Source organism: Equus asinus, chromosome 14 (genome assembly GCF_041296235.1).
Source record: "Equus asinus isolate D_3611 breed Donkey chromosome 14, EquAss-T2T_v2, whole genome shotgun sequence".
In the NCBI taxonomy this organism is placed as follows: Eukaryota; Metazoa; Chordata; class Mammalia; order Perissodactyla; family Equidae; genus Equus; species Equus asinus.
Window position 1 is genome coordinate 45,529,705 of NC_091803.1, and position 24,171 is coordinate 45,553,875.

Consider the following 24,171-nt stretch of genomic DNA (forward strand, 5'->3'; position numbering starts at 1 on the left):
TGTGGAACCAGCATCCATCTGCCCAAACCGCTTCCAGGAAAGCCCGGCCACTCTGTGTCACCATACCTGAGCCAGCTCCTTAACGCGCTTCTCCAGGGGTGCAGGCAGGCCTTCAGGGAGGGAAGAGGGCTGCCTGAATTCCTGGTCCAGTCCCACCCCAAGGGAATCACTTTCATCATCCATATCATGGAAGGGGCTTCCTTCTGGTGACTCACTGAGCAGCTGCTCCAAGTCCAAATCAGTCAGCGAGTCCATGGCAGTGGCCGCCTGGAGCAAGTCATTGTCAGAAGTGGAGCCGAAGAGTGAGAGCAAGGGGTCAGAGGCACCCTCCAATTCCCGCAGGCCCTGAGCTTCTGCTGCTGAGACCGTTACAGGCTTATGCTCTTCGTCCCTCTTTCTCTGAGCCTCTTTCTCCTTCTGAAATTTCTTCAGCATCTCTTTAACGCTCAAAGCCCCAGAATACTTCTTTTTCTTCTTCTCCTTACTGGCATTCAGGGCTGTGAAGCTGCAAGCAAGGGGGAAATTGGTTACTAAGGCTGCAGTCCACTTCAAAAGGGAAACACAGAGGGACTTCAGCCCTGCTCCCAGCGCAATGGTCTCCAGGAAGCTCAGTCACAAGTCCACCCTGTTACTCCTCCTCCCTCCTCTTGGCATGTGGAGCTCCTTCTTGCTGGGACCAAAGCTTGAGATTTAATACAGGTTAGCAAAACAGTGTCACAAAATGCTAAATATCCGATGGGTTTTTAAAACCACTGCCAGGCTGAAATAAAAGGTTGCAAAAAAGGGCAGGGGGGACAAGAAAAATATTTAAAGGGAGAAAGCAGGAGCAGCAGAGAGCAGCAGCAACTTGAAGGGGCGGCTGGGGTGAGACCGAGTGAGGCAAAGGAAGCAGGACCAGAGAAAACGAAGGGAAACAGCAGAGACAGAAGGAGAACTGGGGCAGAGGAGGGGCGCCCAAGAGAACAAGAGACGCCAGCAATCACACAGGGACAGAAATAGCTGCCAACACTGACAGTGAGACAGACAGAGCTCTGGATGTCTGACACAGAGATGTGAGAGGAGCGACTATGCCCACAGTGGTGCTGCGGGCGGTGCAAGGGACCGGAAGGCCAAGCCCTGCTGCCTCTTCTGAAGCTGTGAGGAGGAGGGCGAGCCAGCTCCCAGGTGTCCTGCCCTAACAGTTCAGATTTTATCCTAGCAAAGAAGCTGCTGCCTCTCACCCGGCTTTGGAAAACTTGGACTTTTTCGATTTCTTCTCCTTGTCATAAGTGTCATCTTTTTTCTTCTTCTTTATCTTCTCACCACCTTCCTTCAACTTCCGCTTCTGAGAATTAAAGACAAGGCACAGTTACACGGCTCCCTAACTCAGGGAGCAAGTGCACTACACAGCACTGGCCTTGCTCCGCCCGGGCTACATCCTGAGAGCTGTCTTACTGCCTTCACGAACAAAAGCTTTAGGCTCGGTCCCTGGACCACAGACCTGCAGCAGGTCGATACGGCATTCCCACTGACAACGTCGCCTGGAAACACCCGGGGCTGAGGCACCAGAGGCCATTCTGCAGCCTGAAACCTTTCTAGCTTGAAGTGAGCTGTATGTGGGTCCTAGCTCTTGTGTTAAACACACAGGCAGTGTCAAAAGATTTTCAAATAAACTTATCTTAAGGCTAACTGGTTTTCGTTGGGATGACGGCCCTGGGAACTGAAGTCCTCTACATGTCCACAGAAGAGACACAGCAAGGCTGGTACAAACTCCCTTCACTCCATACCCTTCACTGCTCTCGTCCCCGCCCTGAGACCACCTCAAGAAACGAATCCCTGCCAAGCCTGCTGGGACACAGGTGTGGACACAACGACCGAGACCTCCAGGCTCACGGCACCTCGCCACGGCACAGGTGTAAGAAGTGAACTGTCAACCTCGGCACAGCTCACGCCTTTCCGTCAATCTCCTGAGCCATCCTAAACCAGCACATCTCCTGGCAAGTCACCTACTGATCTTATAAGGTCACACAAGAAAGCACTTCTGAAATCCAAAAGTGAGCATCGTTCTAACCTTTGGAGATTTTTTCTTCTTTTCTTTAATGAAGTCATCCTCAGATTCTGACGCTTGTCTAAACTGCAGGGTTCCCGAGTTAATGTAAAATCCTCCATACTTTGTAGTCAGAGAAGCAGGAACAAGCTCATCATACTGAAGGGGGAAAACAAATGTTCAGCTCCGGGTTCTGGGACTACCTGCAGCCCACAGGTGCACAGAGGGTCTTGATAGAGCAGACGTGAGTCTGTTGCTGTCACATTTCAGACAGCACACGAAGACATGCTTCTGGTCAATCTCAAATGTCCAAGCCAGCAGGTGCTTTGGACAGATCTGGCCAACAATTTCAGGGAGGGAACCAGGGCCAGGGTGTCACCCTCTCCTCAGTGTCCTTCCACTTGCTGAGGGCACACGCACTCTGATCCCACCCCCACCTCTGGGTCACTCTCAGTAGAAGCTAGGGTGTGGTGGTTCTGATACCATATTTTCATTAGCACTTACCGCCTCAGAGTTATCGATGAAGGAATCGGACTCATCATAACCATACCCCATATCAATCAAGTCCTGTATTCGGTCTTTTCTACGCTTCTTTCCACCCTGAAAATGAACAGCAATAGGTCATACGCTTTTTTTTTAAATGGCAGTAAGAACACATAACATGAGATCTACTCTCTTAACAATCTTTGAAGTCTACGGTCACATGTCTTTTTTTAATACATAGAATTGTTGTTGCACTGAACTCCATGAGCTAGTGACTAAAGGTTGTAAAGCACTGGAACAGTCACGCTCACACACACACCAAAACCTCCTTCCCAGAAGACCATTTAAAATAGAACAGATTTGTATCTGCATATAATGGCCTAAGACAGAGAAAGGAACTAAATGGCTTTGTATGCTTTGCATCAAACATTCATTTGTACCAATATTAATTCTAAGGATAAATTCTAGGAGTGCAGGGCCCTCTTATTTGTCCATTTAACTCCCCACGCTAGTTCCTGCGACATGCATTTTCTGTACCTTAATGCATCTGTTTAACAATTGCATTCTGTACTCTTCAAGCTCACATTTACTTTCACGTCAGTGTTGATCAGATGACCATCCACTACAGGAATATGGAAATGTCTAGAAACCTCTCCCACCCAGCAAGGTTGTTTTGATGCCAAGAGAGAAATCTTACATATTTTTCTTCAAATTTCCGGGCAAGAGCCTCCACTTTATGCCTTTCCTTTTCTTCGTCATTGAAAGGATCAGGGAGTTCTTTCTTCTGCAAAGAGACCATTCCACAAAAATAAGAGTCACAAAAAAAATCCCACAATCCTATTCATAGTCCCTTCACTGACTATTCAACACCTATAAACTGCATAATAAAAACTGTTTTTCAGAAAAGACAAGGTGGAATACACACTACCATCCTGTCAGTGCTCATCTCAGTTATTTAAGAAAGCACAATCTCCATTCATGTAATTCAACAAGACAGGATTCAATGCACACCACACCACCGGGTCCACAGGGCTCCAAATATGGCAGAGGGCCTTCAGTTAGGGATGCTCCACTGTACAGAACCCTGCTTCAATGTAGCTGGCCTCCTTTGTAACCCTGACACTATTTCACACATTTAACAACGTTATTCTAAGAAGGGGCTCACAGGCTTCACCAGACTGCCAAAGCAGTCACTGGCTCAGAAAGGTGAAAACCCACCGAACGCAGTGCAGTTCTCAAGAGCTCCTCTGCCTCACTGGTCAGAAGTGTAGTACAAATTTGCTTTTCTCTCAGTGCGACCAAAGTCAAACCCAAGCTCACGGCTGTCCCTTTCCTTAGAAGCCTACCTTGAAGGGTTAGCCATCTCCTCTTTTCTCCCAATCTCAATACTCACTCAAAATATGCTCATGCCATTTTCCAAAGCTTATTTCTTCTCCATAAACTTACTCTTGCATTTTTCTCATCAAGTAAATTTTCCAGAGTTGGACCTTAAGCTTCGTTGGCAAGGACTCTTAATTTTAATAAAAGACTCCTGTACCAAATATGCTTAAGACTTCAGAGCAGGCCAAAACACTAAAGACTGGAAGCTTGTTAGAAAACCCTCCCAACTCTTCCTACTGAAATCCCACCCACCCATAAAGGATGTTAAATGATTTAGTGCATATACATATAATGGGATATTATGGAACATAAATAAAATGTACATACCACAAATGGGTAGTCTCTAAAGTAGGTGTTTACCTGTATCTTCTAATTTTTCTAAATGATCACATATAACTTAAGTGGTTAAAATAATTTTAAGAAATTGCACCAATCTGGAGCAACCCTGGATTCAATGTGTACTCCTTAATGCCTTACAAACAGTAGTCATCCAATAACTACTGTTTCCTGAATGTACGAAGGTCCAGGTCTGTCCAAACACAGGAAGGATGTAAGCTCCCCTCTGTCCAAGCCCTTCAGGGCCTGTATGTGCACCATACTTAAACAATTACCACGTTGTGACTCTTGTTACCTGTGTTGGTATAATTCTCCTAAAACATCTACAAGATCACAAGTCCTTTTGCGGCTGGGACAGCGGCTTCTCCACCTTGATACAGTCCTCAGCATCTAGCACAGTGTCTTCACGTTATAAGAAACATACGCTAATTAATACATGAATGTGTCAGACTACATTGTGCTTCGAACACTGCAGAGCAGACACATCGATTCAGGAGTTCTGAATCTGAAGGCCAGGAGTGAATCCCCTGAAACTGGATCCAAAGTTCTCTGTGCATGCTTCATGCAGTTTTCTACATGGAGAAGGGCACCTGGACCCCAAAAGAGGTGAAATCAGAGCATGAGAGTCCTAATTTCAGTTGACCTACTGATTTGGTTTGAGCCCATAAACAAATACCTCAACCAGTCCTGTTACTTTCTCCTCCTCTCAAGGAAGAGGTTACTATTCCTACTCTAGAAAAGGGATTGTGAATGGATTTGACATTATTTTTTCTCATTCTGCCTACTGGCCCTCATACAATAGGTTGGCCCTTGGCACAACTCCCTGGCTTCCATTCAGCCACTCAGATCTTAATCAAGGAAACACATTCTTATCCGAGCAAAGAAAATTGGACAATACTAACCAAAGGCACTCACCCCAAATAGCCGTGGACTAGACCGAAGGAGCCCTGGCCACGGAGGCACTCTGCTAGAAACTGCACCTGCATGGTCTCACTCACCCTCAGACACCCTGTGAGCCAGGTCCTAGTCTCACCCCATTTTACTGAAAGCCACTCTAGAGACCAAAATGCTGCAAGTACAAGACCCTACAAACCTCTCCTTCAGAGCCTAACACAGTGCATGGGTATACAGTAGGTGTCTACAAATGCTCTTCACTTAGCTCCTACTCGTACTGTATGATTCCATCTACACAAAATACAAAACATGCAAAAGTGATCTAAGCCATTAGAAATCAGGGCAGTGGTCACTGCTCAGGGCCAGGGTACTATTTTGGAAGGCCAGGAGGAGGGTTTTTCGTGTCCCGGAAAACAGTATTTTGTAACCTAGGTGCAGGGTACACAGGTGTGTTGAGTTTGTGAAAATCTATCAGGCTTGCCCTATCAAGTGTGCACTTTCTTATGTACATAATTCAATTGAAAAGTTTATTAAAAATTTTCACAATATTAATAAACTGCCAAAATAGCAGTAATAGTTGAAGTGGGCTGACGGGTACATAAGGGCTTATTATACTATTCTCTCTACTCTGTGCATGTTTGAAAAGTTGCATACTAAAAATTAAAACAAATCTCCCAGGAAAATAAATAGATCATTTACAAAAGCATTTAAGAAATCGAAGTGTTTCTCAAAAGCCCTGAAGTCTACAATCCAATTCTGGCAAAAAATAAAGTCAAAAAAAAAAAAGGGCAAAAATAGGTTTCTACCCATCCAGGGAAAGAAACTATCCAGAATATTATTGTGTTGAGAAGAAACGAGCAGTCTGTGTCTTTTCTGGTCTGCCCTTACACTAGGCAGACAGTGAGATTCCCCTGGAAAAAAAAATGTCCAGCATGAAATTCCAGCACTGGAACAGCCAGGGACAGGGTGCATTTACAAATAACATTTACCACCTTGGCATGAAAAAATTTATTTATAGATTTTTATATCTTTTATTTATATTAATTAGCCATAATTCAAATTAGCCTTGGATGTGCCATATACGTTTTCTCTAACATAAATCAGGAGAATGGGTCTAAGAAAGAACTCCATCCCTTTGTGCTAGAGACAGAAGCAGCAAACCTCGTGCGTGCTTTGGAGTGAGTGTCTTGCTCTTGGGGCAGCCAAAGCCTCTCTCGTCTGGCTCCACCCCCTGCAAGTCCCAGTGCCGCATGCAGCCCCTGAAACAGATCTGCAGAGTGAGTCTGGGCCCCTGGGGTGTACCTTGTCTGCGGGCTGAAGGCCTTTCACCTTCCCTCGTATGTTCTTCACCAGCTCTGGGTAGAAGAACTCTGGGCAGCGCTTGTGATCCGGTTCAAAGAGGGTGAGTGTAATCCGAACAGCTGCTGCAGCCGGCTCAGGGTCTTGATGCTGTTCTGCTCCCCCAACCTCCTCTTTCCGGGATTTCTTCAAAAATGTGGGATTCAGAGAACCTGGGAGAGAGGTGAACTGGACCCTGTGGGGCTCCGACATGGCTACCAACAACTCTTAGCGGGTGTCACTGCATGGCTTCTGTTAACATTGAAAAGAAGGGCCAGGTCAAACCAAGATGACAAAAACGATTTTTCCTGTTTGGTTATACAGATTTATAAGTTTAGAAGAATTCATTGTTAAGTTTATCTTAACTATCAGTTACTGCTTCTTTTCTGCTTAAACACTAGTCATCTTAAATAGGAAATTTTCCATATATAAAAATACATATATGAAAAGCACCCCAAATCTTAGCATTCAGAGGTAATCACTGTTCAGCATACTTCCTTCCAGTCTTCTCCTATGCACAGTCACTAGATTCTTGATATTAGAGAACTCACACAGACAGATCCTTAAAGAATTCTTAAAATTGCAAAGAACCCTGGTGCCTATTGTTTTTCATTTAATTTATCCAACATTTTTTTTTTCCTGGCTCAAAACAATCTCTTTTCTAAGACCTCTTTATTATCATCACCAGCAGTTAGCTTTCATTTAGGGCAATGACAGCGTTTTCAACAGCTCCCAGAAGGTGCTGCCTGCCCTGGGATAAGTAAAACGCCAGCCCTCAGGAGCCGCGTGGCGTGCCTCACTTCCTGACTCGCCAGCCTCTCACCACCCAGACTGCTGCCTCAGCAGAGGGACAAATTACCACATGCCAGGACCTTCCAAGTTGCCTGGGAATGGTCAAGGTATATTGTGAACTCCAGAATCCTGAGTATTTACAGAATATAAATACGCAAATATACGCTATATGTATTTGCTTCATGTATAATTTTGTGTCCTGCCTTTTTAAACTCACATCCTAGTGTGAACTTTCTACCACATCAATAAATGAGTACATTCATTGCAGCATTGTTAGCTTTTTTGTGGATGTGTAAGGGCTTTTGATACGTTATAGATATGTCATATATATTATAAATATCAAATACCTGTCATATCTCTTATAAGTACTCTTTCCTGCTTCGTTATTTACTCTTTAATTTTGCTTAAAGTGAGGTATGATGAAAGAAATTTTAACTTTTTTTTTTTTTTTTACGATTGGCACCTGCACTAACATCTGTTGCCAATCTTTTTTTTATTCTTCTCCCCAAAGCCCCCAAGTATACAGTTGTACGTTCTAGTTGTGGATGCTTCTTGTTGTGCTATATGGGATGCCACCTCAAAATGGCTTGATGAGCAGTGCCATGTCCACGTCCAGGATCCGAACCGGTGAAACCCTGGGCTGCCAAAGGGAGCGGGCGAACTCAACCACTCAGCCACCAGACCGGCCCCAAGAAATTTTAACTTTTGATGCAGTCAAAACTAGGCTCTTCTCCTTTATGGTCTCCCCTATTTCTTTTATGCCTAGAATGTCCTCCAGCCAGGTAATTCTTCTGTAAGAATTTACCCATGCAGTCTTCTATAGATATATCTTTCACATTGAACTCTTTAGCCCAAGTTGAATTTGCTCTGCTGTATGGTGAGAGGCGAGGCTGTAACCTGGTTTTTCCCAGCATTGATCACTAATAACCCTTGTTTTCCCTGCTGATTTGGCATATATCATATGTAATGTCCTGGATATCTTAAGGTCTATTTCTGAAATCCATCCTGTTATATTAATCTAGTATCTAGAGACTCCTCAACCAGTCCCACATTCTTTTGACAAATTTTATATTTTAACACGTTGAATTAAAAATTCATCTTTCTTCTTTCAAAATCCTTAGCTATTCCAAACTGTTTATTATTTCAGATCAATTTTAGAATCACTTTGACAAGTTCCCCAAAAAAGCTCACTGCATTTTCATTGTAAATGAATCATAAATATGAATTAGCTCAAGAAAATTTATATATATCATATACATCTATAGATATGAATGTATATTTGTATATATACATTCCTTCTTTCTATTGTGACCATAAAATTGTAATCTTTAAGACCAGAAAATTAGGGAGTAAAATATCTAAAATGAAGAGTTAAAATAATTAAAATAATTCTAGGGGGCCAGCCCAGCGTAGTGATTAAGTTTGCATCCTCAGCTCGCGTGGCCCAAGGTTCGTGGGTTTGGATCCTGGGCACAGACCTACATACTGCTCATCAAGCCATGCTGTGGCAGTGTCCCACGTAAAAAAAAAAAAAAAAAAAAAAAAAAAGATAGAAGAAGATTAGCAAGAGATATTAGCTCAGGGCCGATCTTCCTCACACAGACACACACACACAAATAATAATAATTAGGCAACAAAGTGATCAGTAGCAAAAATAGGTTGGTAGTACAAAAGAGCATCATGCACTAAGATGTTGAAAGAAATTTTCCTAAAAGAAACTTTCAAGGCCCCCAGGACCTTCCTAATGCATTGGGTTGTGACAATAAGTCCCAGCTGAAAGCTGAAATCCCCCAATGATAAGAGCAGGCAAAGTCTTACTACAAGAAAAGAATCTGCAAGTTAACCCATGGGATGCAGGAAGGTCATCCTGGAAGTGGGAACCAGGTCCCTGCCCCTGTCCAGGCTGTAATTTGAAAAGGTAACCTTATCTTGGCACAAATTTTAGACTTTTTTTTGGTGAGGAAGATTGGCCCTGAGCTAACATCTGTTACCAAGCTTCCTCTTTTTGCTTGAGGAAGATTGTCGCTGAGCTACTTCAAACCACCTATATGGTAAAACTGCTTCCCCTAGTTGTGGAGGTGACTTTGCAAGCCTGAGAAGTTACAGAAATAAGACTAGAGAATAAAGTAAATCAAACCTACAGCATATTAACACTTACATTTTGCATTAAGTTTTATAATCATCATGATAATTGCCATTGCCTGTTACTAAATCATTTGAAATGTTTAAGAGAATCAGACATATTAATGAAAGACGTTAAACTTACAATTTTAATTTGAAATGCTTAAGAAAATATGTTTGAAAGCATGCATTTAAGAGAACCTGACTTACACTCACTCATTTATTAGACTTAGAAGAGTTAAGTCCTTGGAAAGATTTTACTATTAGGTTTGTAAGTTCACCATTTCGTAAGTTTAGAGTATTTGAGAGAAAAAGCACATAAAATTTTTAATGCAGTTTAAAACACTTAAGGGAATTTAACTTTGTGAAGAGAGTTCACTGTTTAAGGAAATTTAATCTCTTAAACTGATGGCTTAATTGAAGCTTTGTCAAAGAGCAAGTATTTTTATTTTTATATAAACATTCTTACATTTATAAATAAAAGAAGATTTGTGAGTAAAACTTACAAGGCTTAAGAAAAGCTAAGTACTTAAATACTCAACTTTAATGAGCAGAACATCATTCTAAGTAAAAGCATAGCATTCTACCCACAAAAACATTCCTCTTAAAAAACCTCAACTCACAACCAGAAGGACCTACAACTAGGATATACAGCTATGTAGTGGGGGGCTTTGGGGAGAAGAAGAAAGGAAAAAACAAAAAAGAATATTGGCAACAAATGTTAGCTCAGGTGCCAATCTTTAAAAAACAAAAAACACGGGGGCCAGCCCCATAGCTGAGTGGTTAAGTTCTCGAGCTCCACTGCAGGTGGCCCAGTGTTTCGTTGTTTTGAATCCTGGGCGCGGACATGGCACTGCTCATCAAACCACGCTGAGGCGGTGTCCCACATGCCACAACTAGAAGAACCCACAACGAAGAATATACAGCTATGTACAGGGGGGGGACTTTGGGGAGAAAAAGGAAAAAAAAATACAAAAAACAAAAAAAAACCCCTCAACTGATGTTATCCAAGAAATGCTAGCCTCCTTTTGTATCTCCAAGGTTATTCCCAGGAATTGTATATTTTTTTTGTTACACAGCCTCTTAACCATTATGTTTTCAAACTGATTATTGTTGAAACAAAGAAAAGCTTAATTTTGTATGCTGATTTTATAATTAGTCTCTTTACAAGTGAACTCATTTATTTTAATGGTTTTCCCTTAACCATTTTTTTTCCCAAAAATAGGCTGATCCACAGAAATGAGAATTTTACCTCCTCCTTTCTGAAAATTCATGTTTCTTATTTCTGTTTCATGTCTTATTGCATTGGCTAGAACTTCCACATCGTATTAGAGGATATCCTGTTTGCCACGTTCCTGACGAACGGGAATGCCTGTAGTCCAGTGTGATGTCAACTTAAGATTTATCTATTCTTATCAAGTCACTCAAACATCCTTCAATGCCTCAAAAAGTAAGAGCTTTAAAATTTGGAGCGTGCGTTTAACTTTATTAAACTATCTCCTGGGATCTTACACACGCTTTAAACCATCAGTTCGCCCTTAAACAACGCGAAACAGTGAGTGACAGCTCCCGACGCTAACCGACGGCCCTTTAGGGAAACTGAACTCCGAAGCCAAACCAGGCTGCCAAGGAGCCAACCCGCTTACAACCCGAGCCGCCGTCTAACCAAACGCCCCCCGGAGACGCGCGTGGACCCGCCAGGCAGGAAGCGACCCAAGAAAAGTCCCGGTTCTCAGTTAAGCCGACTCCGGACTCTGACTCCTTGGAGTCGGCAGCCGGGGCTGGGACCTTCTAGAAATCTTCATCCCCTGCCGGTTCCCCCTTCGCGGGTTAGCGTTCCCGGACCGCGGCGGCGCCGGGCGCTGCCTTCCTGTTGTCACCGCCGCCCGCTCCCAACTTCCCCCAAAGTGTCAAACTCCAGCGACAGCCCGTCCCGACAAAGACACGCACCTTTGTCCCCGGCGCGACGCAGGCTACGGCCCCGCGGGCCGCACTCGTCCCCCGGCGGCCGTCCTCATGCCGGCCCGGGAGCCCGGGCTGCGGCGCCGCTAGCGGCCGGCCCCCGAGCCATGCCCGCCGGCGGGCGGCCGGCCCGCGCCACGGCCCATGGCCGGGGCCCCGCGCGCCCGGGGGAGCCTCGCCGGCGGCGCCGCCGCGCCGGCCCCGGAGGAAGCGGAGAGGCGCCGGCTCCACGTCGGCCGGGCGAGCGACTCGGGACCGCGGGGCGGGCGGCACCGGAGTCCCGGGAGAACTTGCGGCGCGGACGCGGGCTGCGAGCCGCTCCCCGGACGCCGGCCGGCTGAAAGCTCGCTCCGAAGGACCCGGCGGCTCCCCGGGCGCGGCCACGCAGAGCTCGCCGGACGCGGGGCCCCGGGCGCGGGCGGAGGCTGGCTTCCAGGCCGCGCCGAGGTCCGTCAGGGCAGCTGCCGGCGCGGCGACGCGGCCGGCCCCGGGGCCCGCGCGGAACTAACGGCCGTAACGGAAGCGCCGAGGGGGAGGGGGCGGGAGGCCGGGGCCCGGGGGCGGGGCGGAGCGCAGGGCCGGCTCCCTCGCGCTCCCGGCCAGCCGCACAGTCGCCGCCGCCGCCGCTGCCTCAGACCGCGGGCGCTTCGTTGTCACGAGCCGGAGGGAGGGGGACAGGAGCCGGGAGTCTCGGGGCTCCGGCGCGCGGAGACCGCGGCGCCCGGGTCACGTGCCGCTCGGCCAGCCAATGAGCTTCGGCGGGCGCGGTGACGTCAGGGCAGCGGCGTGGCCGGTGACAGCCGGCCCCCGTCACGTGGCCGCGCGCACTCCAATGGGCGGCGCCGGGGCGCCCTGGTGTTCCCGGCGGCCCGTGCGGCGGCCGTGGTCGGGTGGTAAGATGGCGGCTGTGAGTCTGCGGCTCGGCGATTTGGTGTGGTGAGTCCGGGCGGCCGGGGCCGGGCGAGGCGCGCCGCGGAACTGCTCCCCGGGCGCGGGGGGCGCTGCCAGCCGCGGAGCTGCCTTTCCATGCGCTCCAGGCCGCGGCGAGAGGGCAAGGCGAGGTGCCGGCGCTGGGAGCGACGCCGGGCGGAAGGGGCAGCCCGGCCCCGGGGGACCGAGGCCGAGGGTGGCCGCGGCGGGCCGGGCTCAGAGCCCCGAAGCCGCCTGGGGAGCACGGCGCTGCGGGCCCGGACGCCGGCGGCTACGGTGGAGGGAGACCCCAGCGGCGCGCGGCTCCTGCGCACGCCGGCTCCTCGAGGTCTTGCCCCGGCGCCCCGGAGAGCGGCAGAGCCGGGGAGCCCGTCCAAGCTCGCGGTGCGATGGCACCGACCTGGGCGGGCGGCTTGGCCCGGGGTGTCGAAACCCGGCTGCCGGCGCTGCCCCGTGGAGAAGTGGAGTGGGGACTTCTCCTTTACGCCGGAGGCTCGGCCGGGGCCGGTGCCTTCCCTACGTGCCTCCCGTTGTCCGCCTGTGCGTCCCGAACCGAGTCTGCTGGTCGCCGCCTCCCTGGAGCTGCGTAGCTCGCCTCCCGGCCCGGAGGAAGGCTCACATTAGCATTTGTCAGAGCCGGCCGGCCCGCGGTGAATGAAACCAGACTTTGCGAGGGGAAGTCTGTGTTTACAGAGCGCGCCGCCCCCCGCCCGCGTCCCGGGATGGCTCTGGACAAGTGCCTCTTGTGGTTTTGTTGTCATGTGTTCCCTGCCACCAGGAGAGTGCACATACCCTATGCACACACGTTTACAGTTTTGCGTTCCAGCTCTGAGGGCTTTGGGCGTCTTGGGCCCGGCTGTGGAAACCAGATTGAGAAGTCCTGTTTGCCAGCTTTATGTTCTGGCACTTGAGGGAGCGAGGGGAGGTTTAGGAAGATAAATTGCATATTGAGTGGGTTAAAGGAGGTGGACTGGCTTTTCCAGGGCAAATGCTGATTCCCTGTGTTTTCTCTAGGGGGAAACTCGGCCGGTATCCTCCTTGGCCGGGAAAGGTGAGTGTCTTCTACTACTAGAAGCTGCTAAAGGAAGACATCTGAAGTTGAGTTTGAGAAGGTGGAGAATGTAAGATGCATTCCCCTCAATTTCTAGCATTAAACTGGGCCTATTTAAGTGGCACTCAGAATTTTTTTTTTCTTCTACTATCAGTTTGTTTAGGAAAAGCAATATAAGTCGGGTCATTTAATCTGCAGGAATCCCTTGTTTCTTGCATCAGAGATGGTTTTCGTGCAGTCTTTTAACCCTGGAAGTCAATTTTAATTTGAATTCAGCTTTGCACTAAAATCTAACAAAAGGAGAAGAAAATAAATTCTCCAGGAAGAGAGAAATCTAAATGTAGGTTAGTGAAAAGTCAAAGTATTTTTGTCCCAACTAAGTTTAAATCTTCTTTCCATGTTACCATATGTGCTGCTCCAGTGCATCTTTGCAAAAGTTGGCATTCCAGATTTTGCATGAGGCGATCCGTCATAGCTTTCCAAATGTTCTGTTTTTATCTTCTTGCTAGGAGCCTGGGAAATGTCTTTAGACTATCTCTTTGCAATATGGCATTTTCAGTGCCTCCTTCATTGTCGGTATTACCTGTCGCAACTTTTTCTGCACACTTTTTTTTTTTTTTTGCTTGAGGAAGATTGTTGGTGAGCTAACAACTGTGGCAGTCTTTCTTTGTTTTGTATGTGGCATGCCACCAGAGCATGGCTTGATGAGCGATGTGTAGGTCTGCACCCAGGATTCAAACTCACAAACCTGGGGCTGCCAAAGCGAGCACGCCAACTTAACCACTACGCCACTGAGCCGGCCTCACACACAAATATTTTTAAGAGTGTCCTCTGCATTTCTTCAATGATGACAAGGTCACGTCGGAGGTGAATGATGTTGGTCTTAGTTTTAACTGCTTTTAAAACAGGGCCATTGCAGTAAAAGGGATATAGTATCTACTGAACACTGTGTTACACGTTAGACTTAGGAAACTTTTAAAGTATTTGCACATTTGCACACATCTTAGTAAAAGTGTCAGATTTGGACATGTGCTAGGCTCTGGGTTCTTCAGTGGTATTCCTTTCATTTCATTTTTTTCTTATTAGTTTAGAGCTGTGGAAAAAAATCTTTGTTTCCCTTTTATCCTCCAGATTGTTAATCCGCCCAAGGACTTGAAGAAACCACGTGGAAAGAAATGCTTTTTTGTGAAATTTTTTGGAACAGAAGATCAGTGAGTAGTGCTCCCCAAGAGCTTCACTTTCCCTTTGTTTGGGCATTGCCCTGGGTCTGAGGTGCTTTGAGAATATTCTAGGGACCCTAGTTCAGTCTTACTGTAGTCTATAAGAATGGTATGTCATTCTCGCTCCATACCTAAATAAAAACTGCTATTCTTATCTCGCAGAAATTGTTCTGGGGCCAGTAACAATGTCAGTCAAGTGAGAATGAAGGTTCACCACTTTGTAAATATGAGGATCATGTTGAGAAAGTTTTTCTCAGCTCTTTACCCAACTCCATAGGCAGTTCCTATTATAAGGGCCATATTTGGTTCTTTTTTTAAATGGCTGTTTATCACTGTGGCTCATGCATGAGGTATATGGTGAAAACTAAAATTTTATTTACCTTAATAAAAGTGATTGATCCTGTTCTCTTCTGTAAAATTAGATGACTTGCTGTAATATTGTAACAGTAAAGCTTTTTAACCAGATCTTTCTTAAGTTGAAATCAGGACCATCAATTTGAGATCCTTTGATAGGCCATATACGTCACAGTGAGGGAGAGAATGTGTATTTACTTGAGTTTCGGGTGGTTTGTTTAGCGTTATCACTATATCAACTTGATTACCTGGGTTTAGCTAGATGGTTTGATTTCTTTAAGTAGTTGTATTTCTATTTATGACTCTTAGAGGAAAATGTAGCTTTGGGTTTGAAAAACGTCTGTGGCTTTCTGATAAATCTAACACCAGTGGTTTAAATATACATTCCTAGAAAGCAATATATAATATTCCATAGCAAAATCTCTTATGAACAGTGTTCTTCTCTCACTCAGGAGTTTATACATCCAAGTCCTTATCCTGGTTTAGAGTTTGCATGGTGTGTCTACCTTCACCATACAGATATACTAAGACCCAGGCCCAGTTCTCTGCCACAAACCAATGTAGCAGTCTTTTGTTGGTGATATTTCAAGGGAGTCACTGGCTCAGGGCTGTGAGAACCAGAGATACTCTGGAAGAGGGAATGTTCTGGTAATGCCATGGATTTCACAAAAAAATTGTCCTGGTACATAAAACAAGCGCTGATTGTGCAGCCACACCCCACATTGCTGACACCAAAGGGAACTTCCAGGAAAGCAAATGTGTGGTCCCCACCTTCCAGGAACTCAGGTGACCAGACATAAATATTTCAGATGGGATTAAGGGCAGAATGAGTGATGCAGGGAATTGTTAGAGGGTTCTAGAACAAGGAGAGAGCGGTGGAGAACGGCTGGGTCAGAGAAGGCTGTTGGGAGAGATGGGATCTGAACCCCGCTCTGGAGGAGTAGAATTTGGATAGGCAGGAACAAGAAGGGCGTTCCAAGCAGTGGGGATACTGTGAACAGCTGGACATCAAGTTGCTTGTGTAGGCAGAGAGAGGCTCCCTGCCTGGGGTAAAGAACTGGGGTTGGGAATAAGAGAGGCAGTATAATTGGCTTAACTTGGTCAGCTAAATGAAGTACACAAATCTGAAACAGAGTGGGAATGCACAGAAGGATTACAAGAGCTCTGAAAGCCGTTATGTTCTTATAATTAAAAAAAAATGCTAGAAGGCTAGAAGAATAAATATGGCCTTGATGTTTGAGAAATACAACAGATAGGACACGGAAAATTGGAGTTGAGTGACTTTCAGCACAGCCAGGCGAACAGGTGAAGCCAATGAAAAGGATGCACTTACTGAACACGAAAACAACCTCCTGTGGTTGTTGGTGGCGATGATGTAATTTCTAACCGGCTAAAGTTCTTTGAGGGGATTCATAGTCAAGTGGATACAGGGCAACTGTTAGATATAATATCTTTAAGCCTTTTAAACTTTGTTGCTGGAGTTCCATATAAAACGTGATTTAAAAATTAAGTCGCCCTGGGACTAATGTTCTCTTTTTGTGGCTATGCAGTTGACTTAATGGAGGGAAACAAAGGGTAAGGATCTACAAGCACTTCTCTGAAGGGAGAAGTGTTCTTAGTGATCAGTGTTAAGGCACATTTTATTTAATATCTGTATTATCTGAAGCAAAATCTCCAGATTGTTGGGTAGCAGCAAATTACTTTGGGGAAAGAGCTCTGGATCGCTTACTGGTCTGACATGCATTCAGGTCCCAGTTCCACCTGCTCTGTGATTTGGGCAAGCTGTTTCATCTTTCTAAGCCTCTGCACCCTGGTCCATATGTGAGGATAATGCTCCCTACATCATAGTTAAGAAGTAGTGTCACTTATTCATGGTGTGGTTTGTCCTACAGCAGGTGTTCAACAACCAGGTCGGGGTATAGATCTGTTACAAGAGAGGAAGAAAGTTGGTAAGAAGCAAGTGGCTTTAAGGAAAATACGAGAGAGACAGACACAGACTCTGCCCATGAGAGAGAGAGAGGATCTGTGTTTGAAAGAAAGGCATCTGAGAGCTGGAGATTCCTGAGGATGTCAGCCAGGTCTGCTCTTTTGACCAAAGAGGCTTTGAACACAAAACAATACATTTTTCCACCTTTTTGGGGGGAAGGGGTCTTTTTTCTTATTTTTATGTTGTTCCACCTTTATGTAAAAACTACCATGCCTCAGCAGGAGTACTGTGTGCAGTTCAGTCCATGCTCCCCAAGGGATCTGGTGGAACTAGTCAAGATCAGAAAAGGGAGCCCAGTCAGATGAAACAGTAGGACTCTCTAATGGGAAAAGGCAAAGACTGAAAAAAGAACATATTCAGAATTGATGAAATAACGAATGGCCTTAAGGAGATAGACGCTTGTTCATAAAGCCTCAGAGTTTCAACAGGGGCACCATGAGTCGTGTGACTGTGTTCAGGGCACATGTAAGGAGTACTGTATGAGAGAGACGTTGGAGAGGAGTTTTAGACAGGAAATGCAAGTGGACTTCTTAGAGATGAGAACTGCTTTGTGAAAGGCAAAGCCATAAATGGCTACAGAAGGAGCTGGCCTCTCCCTTGCCTCTAATGCTGGATGTCAGCAAGCGGGGCAGACGTGCCTGGCATGTCCTGGGTGGAGGCTCCGTTGGTTCCTGGAACCTGGCCTCAGTGGACAAGGTCTGGCCCAGTGGGGCTGTTCCTGTATTCCTAAGGAATGTGGGATTCAGTCAGAGTTAGTCAGTTTCAAAACTGACATGCTACTTAAGGAAAAAATATAGAGAGAGTTGATTTTTTTATATTAGCAAGGACCTTTACTGAAGAGTGAAACGGGTAGCTCTTTAAGACAAGATGAATGATGATTTCAATCCTGGGAAACTAATTTTTCTCTCTCTCTCTTCCTCTGCCAAAACATCTAACAAATTATGTTGACATCCCATTGTTAGGAAGGGAGGACCAGCCTTGCTCACCAGACTCTCCTGCGTGGGGAAGGACTTAGTAAGATGGCCAGATTCGGCTCTTGGAGGCTGGAGGCCACAACAGCAAGTGCCTGCAGTCGTTTTCCATCTCAGGGAAATAACAGGGAAAAACAAGGTCAGCGTAAGTTTGCCAACTCCACCAAGTGACCACGACCAAAGACTAAATCTCAGGTGCCTGAGGGCCCACCTTGGACCAGTGGTCGCCCATGAGAGTAGAAACTGAGCTTGGGGTTTCAAAGTTTTATCAGTGGCTGAGGATGGCAGAATGGAGGGAGCTCGTTTACTTTGCAGGTGCTCAGAAACCACCAGAAACAAAGCAGTTCGGAGAATACTGTGGACAAACAATGTGTAGATCCCAAACGACACCCTGAGAGTTTCTGTAGCAGTCCTCACCTCTGAGCCGCAGGGGACAGCCCTCCAGGAAATGGATGAGGTGGTTGTTCTGGTTCTTATTTCTTAACAGACATGCAAACTGAGAGGCAGGAGATTTACGGTTAAGTGATAAGATGTCCAGGATCCCAGCCTGAGGTACTTTTTACCTCAAACCAGATATAAGGTGGAACAAGCCGGGTGTGAGATGTCTGAGTATTAAAGTAACTCTTCCAGAAAAATCTGTGGCTCATAGTTAGAAGCATAGCAGTTTGGAACCATCTAAGCATCCCTTTTTCTTTTCACCTGGCACCTGATTGACGCACTTTCCCTACACCCGACACCATGTGACAGTTGCAGAATTGAGCCAAGCAGGTAGTGAGCGCCACTGCTCTGGGTATTTGGACTGAGCCAGCAGGGTCCCTCTGCCAGGGCTGGACAAAAGCTGTCCTAGAGAGAGTAGACTAGGTTATCCTCCCAGCGCCAGCAGCGGCTCCTGTCCTATAGGTGACACCCTTCGTGGCTGAAGCAGTGGACTCCAGGAGCAGATGTCATGCACCAGAATTAGAGAAATTGGCACAGAAAGAAGCGGCTGGCCGTGTTGCCATAGGCAGCACAGCTTGAAAGCCTCATCCAGCATTTGGGAATGTTTTCTCGTTTTGGAAACAAAGTCTTCTCAGTCTGTCTTGTCTGCAAGTCTTTGTTGATGTCTGTATGATAATCATGGCTCGAAGTTCACTGAGAAATTCTGAATTACTTTCTTTATGGTTTTTGGTGGTTTGGGGTTTGGGGTGTCTTGATTTCTGAACAGCTTAGACTTAGACCTTTGACACCTCAGTAATCCTCAGCCTCTTTCAATGATTTAAAAGCGGCGGGGGGGATGGAGAGAAATTATTTACTAAGTACTGCTCACCAAATCCAGGTGGAGAAGCGAACTCACATCTTTTGACCCCGTCCTCATTCTCACCTTTGGACTGTGCTTGCATGTGTGTTCTCTCCCCACCCCTACTCCTGCCCAGGTTATTGTGTGTCTGTGAAGTCTGAGACACATGTATGAGGGTGTTTGAGATTGTTCATAGACTGGCATCTTTAATATGCTATCTACGTGGTATGATATTAATTTAAGGAGAAAGCAGGTCAGAATTATGGAAGTTTTTGAAAATGTGAGGGGTTTTTTTGGGGTTTTTTTGGTGAGGAAGATTGTCCCTGAGCTAACATCTGTTGCCAATTTTCCTCTTTTTGCCTGAGGAAGATTGTCCCTGAGCTAACATCTGTACCAATCTTCCTCTATTTTTTGTATGTGGAACGCCGCCACAGCATGGCTTGATGAGCAGTGTGTAGGTCCGTGCCCGGGATCCGAACCCGCAAACCCTGGGCTGCCGAAGCGGAGTGTGCGAACTTAACCACTATGCTACCGGGCTGGCACCGAAAATGTGAGGTTTTTAAATTCATTTTGAGTGGAGTGTGTAATCTGAGGGTGGCTTAGTGGAACGTTTATATTCGCAAATGAAAAGAATTTGTCAGAGGCATGATCAGAATACCAGGGTAAGTTTGCTTTCTGGGCAGTGTTACAGGTGCAGCTACACAGGCAGTAGCTACCCACCTGAGCGAAGCTACAAACAAGGAAATCACGGAGGAGCCCTCTGGGCAGTTGGAATAGCCCACGTTCTACAAGAGGCCATTATTGTTGATTTGTTGTCTTTTAAATATAATACATGTTTGTGGTTCCCCTAAAAAAATCAAGCTATAACCACGAAACAGTTCCCCATACATTTATCCCCATCCTTCAGCACGTGGTTCCCTGCCCACGGGCATCCTGTTATACTAGCTTCTTCTGGCGTGCCCCTCCAGAGATATTGGGTGCATAATCAAAAAGTTACATGTTCCTTTTTCCTCGTTTTTACACACACTGCTCTGCATCTTTCTTTTTTCCACTGAGCCAGCTGTCTTGAGGAGCCTTCCATTCCCTTCTTTGGAGCAACCTCACTGATTGCCAGTTAGCTCGTTTCCAGGCTTTACTTCTACAAACGATGTGTAATTAACTTCCTTGTACCTAAAAGCAAAGCTGCGTACTTCAGACACAACTCAACTCAACTTGATTTTCTGACTCCCCAGCCTGCAGTAAACCGGGCAGAAAAGGTCCAGCTCCATCTAGGCATTGGAAGGATGATATGTGGGAAATCACAAGTTACAGCTTATATCAAGGAAGGAAACAGAACAGTGACTTAAAGAACCAACAACAGCAACAACTACAAAAAGCCACTAAAGCCTTACAACACTTAACCCAGAGGCCAGCAGTCCAGCCTCCCGACCGTGCCCAAAAGGCATTGTGTACTCAGGGATTATTTATTGAGCACCAGCTGCATGCCAGGCCCCACTGATGGGCCTCAGTGGATCGGGGAGAGGTGCATTATTGAAGTTCCAGCAGAAAAGCACACCCTCTTTGGGGAGACAGGGTTTTGCAGTACGGCCTTTAGAGAAAACATTCTTTTCAGATGGCCAAAGGGATTTCGGTTTGGCTTCCTCTCAAGAGGTGATCCTCCCAGGGCTCTGGTGGGCTGGCTTTTTATTTGCTTTTTCTCTGGTACAATGGGATGCTTCCCCAACAATAGATTGGTTTCTTAAGTAGATATAACATTTCTTGTATTTTTCCTCTTGAAGTCATAGTGTCAGCTTGTTCAGCAAACCACTTTCACTTTTCAAAGAAGGTCATAAAGGAAAATTTCATTTTAGTATCTCAAATGCTGGTCTTCAGGATGAGTGGAATTTTGACTGTACTGTTCTCCTGGCAGAAATTAGTAATCCACTTAAAATGCTCCAATGAAGACATGAGTTTATTGGTGCTTCCTCCGCAAATGTTCTGACCTTTCCCCTTACACTGAATCAGAGGTTAGGGTGGGGACGGAGAGGCAGGGATTAGGATTTTGAGAGTGTGTTGTCCCATCTCAAGGGGCTCCATAAAAGTGGCCCCGTTGGTCTTATACTGGAACTTGTGTGGGTCTCAGCTTCTGACCTGAAGCTCAGAGAAGGAGGAGGCCTGTCCAGAGCACATGGCTCTTTAAACTTCATCACTGACACTTGTGTCATCTCAGAGCTGCCAGTTAGTGTAACAGCTTAACTTGCTTTTTGGGGCGTCTGGCTTTGCATCTGATTGCTCTAGTGTTCTATCCTTAGAAACATTAAAGGTAAGGAGAGGCAAGAGGGCCAGTGGTATATTTGCCAGGCAATGTGGGGTTGAAATTTAATTCTGTTCTTCCTTCCTGTCAATTGGACCTGTTGGCTCTATCCTGTCAAATTTTAGACTTTAAGATGAGTTGGTCGCTAGAAAGTTACCTGCTTGCCTCACCTGGTTGGAACTCTATGCAATGAGACTAGCATCTGAGACCCATTCATCGTTCTGTTATCTAGTTCTGTTTAGCCATAGGTGACATGCTCAGTCCTGGTTTGCTGTCGCAATTGCAGGCTGATGGTCCCGGAGCTGTTGTGTTCCTACAGACCCATCATCACAACTATTAGCACAACACTCAAAGCACAGGTGGTTGATGGTGGGTTGGTAGCATTATTTTTGTGTACAGAGGTTGGCAGTTTTGCTATTATTAGTGAATATTCTCAGGCCTTTTCTAAAGGAGAGAACCGTAAGTTAGTGTGATAGCCCAGTTTCTACATCTTTAACCTGACCCACTTTTTCTGAAGGTTATACTGTGAAACCTGTGAGTATTACAGGGTAAAATATAGATTAACTGTTACCTGCCAAGCCTATGAAGTTCTCTCCTTTACTGGAATTCTGTAAACTGAATGTCATTTAGGGAAACTACAGAAAGCCGGCTGGGGCAAGTTTGTTCAGGTGAGGACGGTAGGCCACATATTCCAAAATTGACAACTGATGGCTTTTTTCACTTTCCTGTGTTATGTGTTAGTGGCAGGAATTAAAAATTAAATATCAGAAGAATATTTTCTTCTATCTTTAATCACAAACAAAATCTTGTTTTTAAAGGCCGCCTTTTGTGACTGCTGCCCTCATTCCAAACCATGTGTTAGTAGCCATGGATACAATCATTTATGAACAAATATAGGCTCCGTGGCTGCAAATATCTGTAAGAGCAGCAGATTTTAGATGATTTCTTTAGCCCTCGTAGCCTCCCTGATTCTCAGTTGATTGACAGGTCGTCAGTCTGGCTAAGGTTGTTGACGGGCAGTGATGCTGCCACGGTTGATAATGCTTGCAGGTGCTCTGATTCCCTGGTATGCATGTGGGGCCTTTCGTGCTGTGTGGGGAGAATGGAAGAGCATCTCCAGTGTTCCTCTGTCCTGAGCGAGTGGCAGGGTGTGTGTAGCCTGGCATAGAAGGCTAGTGAACTGGAGTGGAAACAGTCTACAACACGGTGATTTCATGTGGAGGATGTGCTAATTTTGTTTGTTGTTTTTGTTCTGCTTGACTTGTTCCAAGAAAACATACTTTTAGGCTCAAGAATTTGGGCTGTTGATAGCATGTTTTGAAAAACTGGCAGGTCTGCTTCAAAGTCCAGTTAAACCAAATGGATATTTGCGTTCTGCTATGGGTGAGGTCTTTGATGCTTGTTGGCACAGGCTGTGTGGATCATACCCTTGCTGTGTGTGTTCTCTGCTAGTGCCTGGATCAAAGTGGAACAGTTAAAGCCATATCATGCGCATAAGGAGGAAATGATAAAGATCAACAAGGGAAAAAGATTCCAGCAAGCTGTGGATGCCGTGGAAGAGTTCCTCAGGAGAGCCAAAGGGAAAGACCAGGTGAGAGACCCCTTGATTCTCACTCTATGCCAACACCAGCCCAGTTATTTTTGCATAGCAACTAACAGAGTAAATGTCACCCAAATCCGAAACTCTATTCTTATGAAATACCCGTGAAGAGAGAGCTACTTCAGTTCTAAGGTATCAGCGTTTTGCTAATCATTTGAAACTCCATGCATGCAGCTGACCTTTCTGGAATAGATTGTTGCTCTTCGGAAAGTTGCTTGGACCCAGGAGAGGCATCTCAGCTTCTGAGTACAGCACAGGCCATTTTGCCCTGTTCCAGCACAGAGATTAGGAGCACAGCCTCTGGGGTACATCAGTGCCTGGCTGTAAATCTCACTTCTTAGCTTTGGGACTGTGGACAAGTGACTTGATTTCTTTGTTTTTAATCTGCTTCCTCGAATGTCAGTGGGATGACAGCAGGGCCTGTTTTCATAGGGTTGTCGTGTGGGTAATGCATGTAAAGCGCTTATCACAGGGTGTAGCTCGTGTAAAAATGGTGGTGGTGATGGCGGCGGCTGTTGTGGTGGTTATCATTATTATTATTAAACTTTCAGACATCATCCCACAATTCTGCTGATGACAAGAATCGGCGTAATTCCAGTGAGGAGAGAAGTAGGCCAAACTCAGGTGATGAGAAGCGCAAGCTTAGCCTGTCTGAAGGGAAGGTGAAGAAGAACGTGGGAGAAGGAAAGAAGAGGGTGTCTTCAGGCTCTTCAGAGAGAGGCTCCAAGTCCCCTCTGAAAAGAGCCCAAGAGCAGAGTCCCCGGAAACGGGGTCGGCCCCCAAAGGATGAGAAGGTTTGTTTTATCTCTGCAGCTTCTGGGATTAGTGACTTCCGTTTGTATACGGCAGAGTTGAGCTCTACAGTATGCCTCAGCTCACTGAGTGGACATAGAGTCCTGTGCTAAATGCTGCCCTAAGGAATCCTGCAGACCAGGGGAGGGACACGGCCTGGATGCACGAGCATGCAGTAGGAACACAAGGCAGCAAAGGATTGCTCATTCTGCCAGATCGGGGAGGCAGGAGAATGGTCCACCTGAGCCAGCACATAAGGGCTGGCACGGGAAGGCCTTAGCAAGACAGAAGGGAAGGTGTTCCAGAGGCGGAGGGCACAGCCCACATGGGGCTTAATGTTGACGTGGATATTCTCGGTACTGTAG

General features: G+C 46.2%; 2 protein-coding genes across 14 annotated transcripts in view; one reads left to right on the plus strand and one right to left on the minus strand.

Moving 5' to 3' along the window:
• Window positions 1–11,462, minus strand: part of UBN1 (ubinuclein 1) — a 36,324-nt gene extending 24,862 nt beyond the window's left edge. For 2 of the 3 annotated variants that reach the window (XM_044747723.2, XM_014833093.3), the window contains exons 1-7: window positions 11,321–11,462; window positions 6,422–6,709; window positions 3,207–3,293; window positions 2,531–2,626; window positions 2,051–2,185; window positions 1,221–1,324; window positions 67–505 (exon numbers count right to left, since the gene is read on the minus strand). In XM_044747723.2, the coding sequence (XP_044603658.2) occupies window positions 67–505; window positions 1,221–1,324; window positions 2,051–2,185; window positions 2,531–2,626; window positions 3,207–3,293; window positions 6,422–6,670 (1,110 nt within the window). In that variant the 5' untranslated portion in view covers window positions 6,671–6,709; window positions 11,321–11,462. Of the gene's footprint in view, window positions 1–66; window positions 506–1,220; window positions 1,325–2,050; window positions 2,186–2,530; window positions 2,627–3,206; window positions 3,294–6,421; window positions 6,710–7,781; window positions 7,890–11,320 lie in introns of all 3 variants that reach the window. The other variant, XM_070485009.1, reaches the window with a different exon arrangement.
• Window positions 11,463–12,094: 632 nt separating this feature from the next.
• Window positions 12,095–24,171, plus strand: part of GLYR1 (glyoxylate reductase 1 homolog) — a 35,258-nt gene continuing 23,181 nt past the window's right edge. For 4 of the 11 annotated variants that reach the window (XM_044747727.2, XM_044747728.2, XM_044747729.2 and 1 more), the window contains exons 1-5: window positions 12,152–12,268; window positions 13,277–13,313; window positions 14,445–14,524; window positions 22,867–23,005; window positions 23,566–23,808. In XM_044747727.2, coding sequence (XP_044603662.1) covers window positions 12,165–12,268; window positions 13,277–13,313; window positions 14,445–14,524; window positions 22,867–23,005; window positions 23,566–23,808 — 603 coding nt within the window. In that variant the 5' untranslated portion in view covers window positions 12,152–12,164. Of the gene's footprint in view, window positions 12,269–13,276; window positions 13,314–14,444; window positions 14,525–19,555; window positions 19,672–22,866; window positions 23,006–23,565; window positions 23,809–24,171 lie in introns of all 11 variants that reach the window. The other 7 variants (XM_044747732.2, XM_070485012.1, XM_070485014.1 and 4 more) reach the window with 6 other exon arrangements.